The sequence below is a fragment of the Montipora foliosa genome, chromosome 13, assembly GCF_036669935.1.
Source record: "Montipora foliosa isolate CH-2021 chromosome 13, ASM3666993v2, whole genome shotgun sequence".
Taxonomy (NCBI): domain Eukaryota; kingdom Metazoa; phylum Cnidaria; class Anthozoa; order Scleractinia; family Acroporidae; genus Montipora; species Montipora foliosa.
Window position 1 is genome coordinate 14383275 of NC_090881.1, and position 10714 is coordinate 14393988.

Consider the following 10714-nt stretch of genomic DNA (forward strand, 5'->3'; position numbering starts at 1 on the left):
AAGTAATCTAATAGGTTTACAGTGACAGGTGGATAAGACACAGTAGCTGCACGCAGTGGGTTGAGTTTGTGCCTACAATCATCAGCAATATGGCCCACTTTACCACATTCATGAGAAGTAAAGTTTCCTTTACTCAATGTTTACTACAACTGTAGCAAGTATGTCCCTGCTTACGTGTACCACAAGTTAAACAGGCGGATTTTCTTGTTCCTGAGGATCGGAGGGACCCAGAGACGTTCAAGGTGGTGATCTATGTATGTAGACTTCAGATTAAATTCCCCAGTCTTTCCTGAGCTGGGCCCATTATCAAAGCTCCTCATTGCCAGATGTATTAGGTTTTGGAACAGGAAAACACACAAAAAAAGAAACGCATCACAACAGGAATTCCGAAAAGCAGTGTGCTTTATTAAACATGGACATGCTAGCATAACTGCAGTATCACACATCAGGAGAGTTTCTAATTTTATTACATGTACACTAACTAATTTGAAAATATCCCTGCTCCATGAGAGTTGTTTTGCCGGAGACCTTTTCAATATGAAATTTGGAAAAAAACAAAAACAAGTCATCCGAGAGACATCAGTGTGAGTGGGATGAACCTTCAATCAATTTTTACAAAAATTGTGTTGGTCATGTGAATATTACTGCTATACACTATAATCGTTTAATTGGGAACATGTATTAGTTGCACCACTATCGATCTACACATACCCTATGAATCACTTCTTCTTCCTACAGACTCAGCTTATAAAGACAAGGAGAGGAATATTAAACTGTAATTGACAAAATTAACTGCACTATGGAAATGTCATTTCACTATCAATTTTACATGGTCCATTTTTGTCTTAGCCTCATAACCTTGACGGTGGTAAAGCTCGCAGGTATAAAATCCAGCATCCTCCCTTTTAATGCCACTGATGTTAAATATGGCCCGACCAGAGAATGCATTAGCAACAAGTTTTCCACTCACACGTTGGCTGTAAGACCCTTCAACTAATACTTTGCCAGCAGTGGAGAGACGTACTAACATGGTTCCAAGAACTGCAGGGTTGCTGGTGTCCGCTAGTCCCCAAGTAATTATCGAAAATCTACCAGAAAAGCTCCAAGAGAATGTTACAGAAGATCCAAGTGTACCATTAATACTTTTACCCTTGTATGGTGATCTGAACATCATTTCACTATAACCTTTGAGGGAGAAAAAATGAAAGGATGTGATCATTAATATCGGAAATTAGCTGACGAAAAGAAACATCTCAACGATACAAAGTATATTCCGGACTTTGGTGACACAACATATCAGAAAAGTTGCTAGCAAGAGCAATGACAAGTGTCTAAAATGATACTTTACATAGTTTATAAAGACAAATTCTATTTATTCATTTATTTCTCTACGATCGAGGAAATCTTTAGTCATTAAAAAATCATGCTTAAAAATTGAACAGTCGGCATTGAAAGGGGAGAGGGAGGGGGGATGTGGCAAATGTTCAAATTCTAGATCCGGTGGTTATTGAAAGGTAGAAAAGGTGTTTTTTAACGGTAGTGTCACAACATTCTTTTCAACCTGTTGCTAAGACGCTGTTTTAGAACATTGCCGTGTAGGAACCCGACTGACAGTTGTTATAAAGTCTGTGAATTTCCCGGCGTTTCAAATTCCCAAGATCACACATCAACTGGGATACTAAATCAAATAAAACCAAACTCGTTTTAGAAACAAATATTTTAAAAGTAGGGTCCCTTCGATCCCGTAGAGAGGTCAAACCCGAAATGGATAGGGCTTGTTCATAAGATGCGCTTGGTGCTATGACTTCCGGCGCACGTTTCTGGATGCTTTCCAAAGTATAAGATAAATGTTGGGGAAGGTTAGCGGATACCACACAGGCGTACTCGAGGACAAATCGGATAAGCGAACAATAAACAGCAGTAAGATCCTGCATTGACGGCCACATTTCTTCAGGACTCTTAAGGCGTAGAGTCGCCTGTTGGCTTCCTTGATTTTTGCATCACAATCTGCAGCCCAGGTGGGGTCATCCGAAATGTGGACCCTAAGCAGTTTGAAACACGACACGCGCTCAATATAGGCACCGCCCACCACGATAGGGTATTCCAAAGTACGTATTCAGAGTATGTTCCAAAATGCGTATTCCACGATATTCCTAAGTAACGCCCGGTATATCCAAGAGCACATGCAGTAGTTTGTTTAATAGCTATTTGAAACAATGAATTTCAAAGTGTCCCATGAAATTCAACAAGCTGAACTTCATGGGACACGTCGCAGGGACAAAATAAGCTCCAAATTGGTTTTGCACAGTTACAAAAGTATTAGTTCACACGAGGGGACATGTTACTGCAACATATCCCTGAAACATGTACCCGCAACATTTTGATATGTGTACATGTTGTGATTTCGTCCCTGCTACATGTCCCCGCTACACGTCCCTGCTACATGTCGCCTCAGTGTGCACTACACAAGTTTTTTTGCCGCTGCAACATGTCCCTGCAACATGATCCTTCGTGTCTGCCCACTTTAAGGCCCCCTTGTTGTTCTTGTATGTTGGTATCTTCCCCTCGGACTCACGAGGGACACGCTTTTTGTGTGGTGTTTTTGAAGCCATTGAAAAACATTGCAGCACGGGTTATATCAGGTCTAAATGCACTCAGCTACGCCTCGTGTTTTTAAATCAGATAAAACACTGCTGCTCGTCCACGTTAAATCCCTATTTTCGGCGTCGATTTTTTCGACTAGTGCTTCGAACTCATCAAAAGTAGTGTTCTTTCCTTATTTTATCTTCATTTCGCAAGTTTATGGTCCTAAAAACTGAAACAAATCTGTTAAATAAATATATAAAAAGGGGTGAAGGGAAGGGGTGGGGGGCGGGGCTAATAAGAAACTGCTCACATTGTTTCACCGCGGGCGCATCTTTTACCTGAAAGCGTTGTGGCCCACTTGGATCGTCCTTAAAAACGGTGAAAATCACAGTTCAGAGACACAGAGCATCGTTGGCGTGAGTACTAGAATACTGACGTTGCATAACAATAAGAAATCAGCAAAGACTATATTGACTAAAAACAACCGTAACCTAACCGTAACCTAATCGTAACAAAATTTTCCTAAAGCATCTGCTCGAGAAACAGCCACCAGACGCAGAATGACCTAGAAAGAGCACTGCTCCAAGGGCTGCTAACAAGGTGAAGTCAGAAGCAGATATTATTGAAAATATCAGTGTTAAGTAATGCTTAAAAAACGAGCAGCATTGTTTTATCGGGGTTTAAAAACAGGAGACCGAATGTATTTTAGACCCGATAAAACAAGTGCTGCGATTTTTTGAACGGTTTCAAAAACATTCCAAAAAAAGGCCTGTCTCTTGGGAGTCCGAACAAGGGTTCAAATTGTAAGGGGAAGATATTAGCACGAAATAGAAACAAGCTATGCCTTTTCAGCATTCTTTATGTAAAGAATACTAACGAGTGTTTTCTCAGGATATAAAGCTCATGCACATGACGGTTTATCGGTGTTCTGATAGGCTGTTAGGCTCATGAATTATTAACGTATTTTTGAAAGAGGCTTATGTCAAGAATGAACTAGAAAGAATTGACACAATTATTGACATCGGGGCCTGAAACTCTTTTGATAGAGACAAAGAGGCACCTTTGCAAAAGGCCCGACCTGTCAGGTTAAAGGGTGTTGACCTTCCAAAATTCTCAGGGGAGGACAAGACAGATTAAGAGTCCTGGAAAGCAGCATTTATATCCATAGTTGACCGACTGGATATTCTGTGGGCCAAAAGGATCTTTAACTACAAAATGGTTCCATGGGTAAGGCTCTAGCTCTCGTAAATGACCTTGGTTACTCAAGAAGAGCATGCGAGTGGGCAAAAGTAAGCTTGAAAAGAATATGACGGAGAGCGTCAGCTTACAGATTAAAACACTTGACTGCCCTGTGCAAATGAAGTCTTGGAGACATGGAAGAGTTTTAAGCCATGCTTGAGGGAGTCATGATAGCCTTGCAAGACAGTGGACCAGGCAGAGAGCGGCAAGGTCATAACTTGAGTCTTATTACCAAGGAGAAGCTTTCAGAGGAAAACGTTTAGAACGAAATTTGCTTTTAGTTCATTCACTGGGAGACAACTTTGAGTCGCTCGTCGAATGGGTATAACTGTGACTGCAAATTATGGATTAAGCCAAGGGTTAGGAGACAGATGGAGGTCGCGGTGACCGAACTCACTCCAGAGGTTTCACAACGATATCTGAGACAAGAAGCTGCATAGTTGATACCCGGAAAAAGGACCATCCGCCTAGGGTCTGCAAAGGATTTATAGAGGTGCCTGTACAAAAGAGAAAGAAACTTATTGGAGAAACCCGCCGTCGTTGTCGTTGCTTAGCATCTGGTAATAATAGCAAGGGCTGCCCTAATATTACGAGGTGTGGTGTTGGTGGATGCAGGAGTACTAACCATAGCAGCTATCTCCACGAAAGCACTCCCCGTAATACAGAGGACTGGTTGCAAGGCCAGCTACGAGCAGACGCCCCACCACTCCGACAGCAAGAGCAACCCTAACTAGGTGTCAAACCGCCATATGTTACAGGAGCAAGCGCGAATGGTCCAACATCAGAACAAAACCAACAACCGCAAGATCAGACCAAACCATTCGTAGCAAATCGAATTGGTGAGATTCGACAAACAATAAGCCCTGAGCAAAGGAGGTATGTACCAGGAGCAATGAACCCAGTATACTTGGCAACAGGGGGCTAATAATAATAATAATAATAATAATAATAATAATAATAATAATAATAAAAGTCGCTATCCTCAAATGATGAGTGCAAATCAAAGTTTACAAGATAACGGCGTGAATGAGGCTGGAGTCCTTGATGACGAAAGTCCCTCGCCCGGCAGGTGCTCCACGGCGATGCAGCGTGGCCCCGGTCGTCATTATGCTACTGCAGTAAGATCAATGAGAAGAAAGTGGTCTCAGGAAGAGAACAGAGTGGTGATGGAATGTTACTATAGGAGCGAACCAGGTGTTAGGGGATATAGAAAGAGAATGCATGATTTGTGGATTGCTAAGGACCTGTTCGTAGTTACCGAGCAAACGAGTGTTGACCAGGCAAATCAAATACAGAAAAAGAAGTGGTTAAGTGATCTGGAACTAGAAGAAATACAGAGAAATGTCGATGATATGCCACACGGCGAAGTTGGACCAGAGACAGAAAATGAGGAAATGTCTGTTACTGAAAATGCGGGAGAACAAGTAGAAAATGAACGACCTAATCAAGGTCGGGACGGTGTGCCTTATGAGAAACTGCAGGCTCATCCTGATTACAAGCTCTCAGAAAAAGAACAAGAATGGTTAGTGTGGATGGATGAAATACTGAAACTTGAAAGGACTAGGTTGCCATGTTTACGGGGCATTAACAAGGGTAAGCTGAAGTCTTCAGTCAAGAAAGTAGATATACTTCTGGGGAAGATTGAAGTCGGAAACATTACAACAACAAATGATATTATTTATGCCGGTGCTGCATTGGTAACAGAGATGGTTGGGGCGAACAAACTAAAATCAAAGCAAAAAGAGCCATGGTGGAAACGGTGGTTGGAAAAACAAGTTAAAGAAATGAACCAGGATCTTGGAAGAATAAATGCATTGCTAGAGAAGAAACCAATAAAGAAGAAGCATAGCGAAGGATTGCAGAGGAAGTATAACATGAAAAGGAAAGGGTTAAAAGTAGTAAGGGAAGAAATAAAGCAAAGGATTAAGGCAAAGGTTGGAAAAATCACTAGATATCAGAACCGATTAAGTCAATACCAGCAAAACCATATGTTTAACAACAATGAAGGAAGGTTTTACCAGCGGCTGAATAAAGAGGTACATAACCAGAAAAATGAAATACCTGATGCCTGTGAAGCGAAAAGCTATTGGGAAAGTATATGGAGCGAGAGTAAAGAGCATAATAGAAGAGCAGAGTGGCTTAAGGACATTCAAAATACGCTAGGTGACAATCAAGGGCAACAAAGAATTACGATTACAGTAGGAAAATTGCGAAAGATAATGGGAAAATGCCTAATTGGAAAGCACCAGGACCAGACGGCGTCCAGGGGTACTGGCTAAAAAATTTCCGAAGTGTACATGAGAACTTAAGAGTGCATCTTACCAAATGCCTTGCGAGAGGGGAAGTTCCATCGTGGATGAACAAGGGAAGAACTGTATTGATCCAGAAAGATAAAGATAAAGGAACAGCCGCCAACAATTATAGACCTATAACGTGCTTGCCATTAACATGGAAACTATTGACAGACATAATTGCGGATGAGATTTATGAATACTTAGACTCGGAAGTAATGCTACCTGACGAGCAGAAAGGTTGTAGAAGGAAAGCGAGAGGAACGCATGATTTACTGTTTATAGACAAAATGATTTTAAAGGAAGTAAGAACTAGAAAGAAAAATCTCGCAACAGCCTGGATCGATTACAAAAAGGCATTTGATTTGATCCCGCATTCATGGATTTTAGAATGTCTTAAGATGCTTGGAATAAATGAAGAAATCAGGAAACTATTAGAGGAGAGCATGAAGAATTGGAGAGTTGAGTTAGTGTGTGGATCGGCATCACTTGGGGAAGTTTCAATCAATAGAGGATTTTCCAAGGGGATTCCCTGTCACCATTATTATTCGTGATAGCACTAATACAGTTGACTCACATCTTAAGAAGAGCCGAGCCAACATACAAATTCTCTGATGATGGAGAGAGAATCAACCATCTCCTTTTTATGGACGATTTAAAGCTCTACGCCATGACTGAAAAAGGGGTGGACTCCCTAATCCAAACGGTGTGGGTGTTCAGCGAAGATATAGGGATGGAATTTGGAATAGAAAAGTGTGCTGTATTAGTAATGAAGAGAGGAAAAGTTGTTAAATCAGAAGGTATAAAATTACCGGACTACAAAACCATACAAGGACTGAAAGACGGTGATAGTTACAAGTATTTGGGCATATTAGAAGCTGACAGGATTAAGCATGAGGAGATGAAAGAAACAGTAACCAAAGAATATAAAAGGAGGGTACGGAAGATTTTAGAAACGAAACTTAATGGGGGTAACCTTGTCAAAGCTATTAACACGTGGGCTATTCCTCTCCTGAGATATTCTGCTGCATTTCTGGACTGGAGAAAGTCAGAGTTACAAGATCTAGATAGAAAGACCAGAAAATTACTTACCATGCATAATGGTCTCCATCCAAAGAGTAATGTCGATCGTATCTACATACCGAGAGAAGAAGGTGGACGAGGTCTGATTAGTATTGAAGACTGTGTAGAGTCTGCTACCTTGGGGTTGGAGAGACATATCAATGATAGTGATGAAAGACTGATAAAGGCCGCTTGGAAGATCAGCGGTGGTCATAATAATGAAACAGAGGTGGAGTATAAGATACGTAAGAAAAATGAAAGAAAGGAACAGTGGAGGGAAAAGTTTATGCACGGACAATTTGTACGACAGACGGAAGAAATATTAGGGAATGAATCCTGGTTTTGGTTAAAGAAAGAAAGTCTAAAAAGGGAGACTGAGAGTCTTATTATGGCAGCACAAGAACAGGCGCTTGCAACGAATCTGATGAAAGCTAGAATATATCAAACTCAAGAGGACAGTAAATGTCGAATGTGTAGGAAGGTGGATGAAAGCATAAATCATATTGCGAGTGAATGCCGTAAATTAGCACAAAAGGAATATAAAAGGAGACATGACTTGGTGGGTAAGAAGATCCATTGGGAAGTTTGTAAAGAGGAAGGTTTCATTGTCAATGAAAAGTGGTATGAACATGTACCTGAGCCAGTACTAGAGAATGAGAGATGTAAAATATTATGGGATTTTACGATACAGACTGATCACGTTATAGAGGCAAGAAGACCGGACATGATTGTTGTTGAAAGGGGAAATAAATGTTGCAAAATAATAGATTTTTCAATACCATACGATAGCCGTATTGAGGAGAAAGAAGTCGAGAAGGTAGCGAAATACCAGGATCTAGCAAGAGAATTGAAGAAGTTATGGAAAATGAAAACAATGGTAATTCCTATTGTAATCGGAACATTTGGAACAGTTCCAAGAGATCTAAAGAAGAGACTAGAGAATATTGGTATAGGGACCAAGATAGACGAGCTTCAGAAAAGTGTTATTCTGAACACGGCAAGGATTCTTAGGAAGGTCCTAGAAGTTTGAGGAGACTTGTTGTCACCAAGCTTACTGGAGTGCGGAAGTTCCATTGGAAGTCCAATGTGCGAAAACAAGATAATAATACAATATTTACAGAGCGCTAATTTCCAATTGTCCAAAAGCGCTTTTTAAATAATTACATTAAAACTAGGGATAAACTAACGGTAAAAAGGAGATTAAAGGCTATAAAACTACAAGTCTTCAACTCAGATTTAAAAGACGAAAGGGAACTTACAATAAGATCTGAGTTCCAACGGAAGGGTATTCCAAATATCCTCTGTTCAAGAGGGAGCCAATGAAGCTGGATAAGGAAAGGAGTGACATGTTCGTATCTACTGCTAATATGAATGAGCCTTGTAGCACTATTTACGACACTCTGCAGACGTTGTAAAATACATTTTGGCTGACCATAGAGCAGCGAATTACTATAGTCTATCCTTGACGTGATGAAGGCATGAATTAGAATTTATCGTGTATCATAAGATTCTTGAAAATATTTCGAAGATGAAAGAAAGAAGACTTGCATAAAGCTTTAACATGTGAAAGCATTGACAGAGAATTGTTGAAAATAATTCAATAAAGAAAATGAGTCAACAAAAAAATATATATATACCCGAAACAAAAAGGTTAACTTGCATTAAGAATAGTAAACATTATGCCTTTATGCACCACACTCTACATAGGTGGTGCTTTTTATCTGTAGTAATTGGCTAGATCTGAGGAAGGAAGCTAGTATCATTATCCCCATCCCGAGCAGCCGAATGGTATATACTAAAAGAAATGATAACTTAAGTGACTGTGGATATTTTCCTCTACTTCGGTGAATAATAGTTGAATGGTATGTGTATATGTAATACAGGTTCTTATATACCTGTGCACGTTTTTCCGTCCCCAGTGTATCCAGGTTTACATGAGCAGATGTACGAGCCCTCTGTATTGCGACAATCGGCTTTGACGTCACATGGAAAGGGAACCTTTTGGCATTCATCAATATCTAGGTTTTAAAGAAAGGACGTACAATGTACAATGTAAATTTGTACAATGTAAAATGTTGTACAATGTAAAAATTTAACATTGATCCTATTGTTTCTAAACGAGTCAAGTGATTTTATTAAATCATTAAAGCAAATTGGTTTACGACATGGGGACGGCAGAGGAATAATAGAACGTTGGCCCCTGACTATATTATCATAGATTTGGATTAATCGCAAGATAGTTTTGTAAATGGCTTGAGCCCAAGAGTCACATCATATCATAGTTGCACAGTCTTGGGAGGTTTGTTAACAACTCAAGACGCTAGTAGAGTCCACTTGACTATCACGTCCTCCGACTGTTCTGCTCGTCAAGTAAAGATAAACAGCAGGATCTACTATTATCAACAACCCTGATTTCATCATTAATAGGATAGATCGTAATTGGACAGTTGTACGCGGCGTCAAGCGTGCTCAAGTTGTACAACTATTAAAGAAAAGTTGAGCAGATACAGCTATAAAAAAAATTATCAACGTCATCTTCTCTGGCCTATTTTGTAATAGTTCCGATTAATTGATAATGACTTTTTTGTGTCGTACAATTCAGGGACTAATCGTGCTCCAAATTTCATATAGGCCTTGCGCCTCGCGCTCAGCCTATCTTGAAATTACTTGCCTGATTATTCGCTGGATGGTACTCCAATCAGTTCTATTACCATTATCAATAATAGTCTTTAACTGGACAGGCAATAATAACATTTTCCGTGTGATGTTCAGCCTTTAGAAATTACAACGGGGGAGAAAAACCTTAACTTGCATCAAGAACGGTAAACATTAATACTTCCTTTTATACACCAAGCATTCGCTCAATTGGTGTTTTCTACGTATTCTGATTGTTTAGCTCTGCCATTAATCAGTTTTTCTCTGAACAGAGTTTATGCGGGTAGATTACATAGGTATTCTTTGTGAAATATCCATTCTTTAGAAATCCTGAATGAAAAACCTCAACTTGCATCACGAATAGTAAACATCACTGATTGCTTTCTTTTATACACCACATATTCGCACAATTATTATTGACACTTTCTACGCGTTCTGAAGTGATAGCTCTGAAGTGATAAGGAAGTATTATATTGGCCACGGAGGAGCCGAATGGTATATATTAAGACAAATGCTAACCTAAATGACTTTGGTTTTATTCCCTAGGTGAATTATTGTCGAATACTATGCTGATTTGCACCTACTTACGTGGCACTACTTTAAGGTAAGATCACGCCACTGAGTATCCTGTAGATTATCAGATTTTTATTAATACTAGCTGCTTGATCGATATGTCGTTAAACTAGTCTACTGAAAGGAAAATATTACAGAAATAGATTAATGTTTTCGTGCCGGAGATAGGCTAAAAAAAGAATGCAACTGATTTCTTAAATATATACTTAAAATTTTGTTTATTGCCTTTAAGAATCCTTTAACGTTCTTGATTGGAGGTAAATGAAAGAGTAATTTGTACGTTTGCAGTTTCCATATTTATATCAAGT

The 10714-nt window shown here is 39.6% G+C and overlaps 1 protein-coding gene across 1 annotated transcript in view; it reads right to left on the reverse strand.

The window, feature by feature from the left end:
- Positions 1-449: 449 nt before the first annotated feature.
- Positions 450-10714, reverse strand: part of LOC137983820 (fibrillin-2-like) — a 24644-nt gene continuing 14379 nt past the window's right edge. The window contains exons 5-6 of the mRNA XM_068830998.1: positions 9074-9196; positions 450-1185 (exon numbers count right to left, since the gene is read on the reverse strand). Of these exons, the coding sequence (XP_068687099.1) occupies positions 809-1185; positions 9074-9196 (500 nt within the window). The 3' untranslated portion in view covers positions 450-808. The remainder of the gene's footprint in view (positions 1186-9073; positions 9197-10714) is intronic.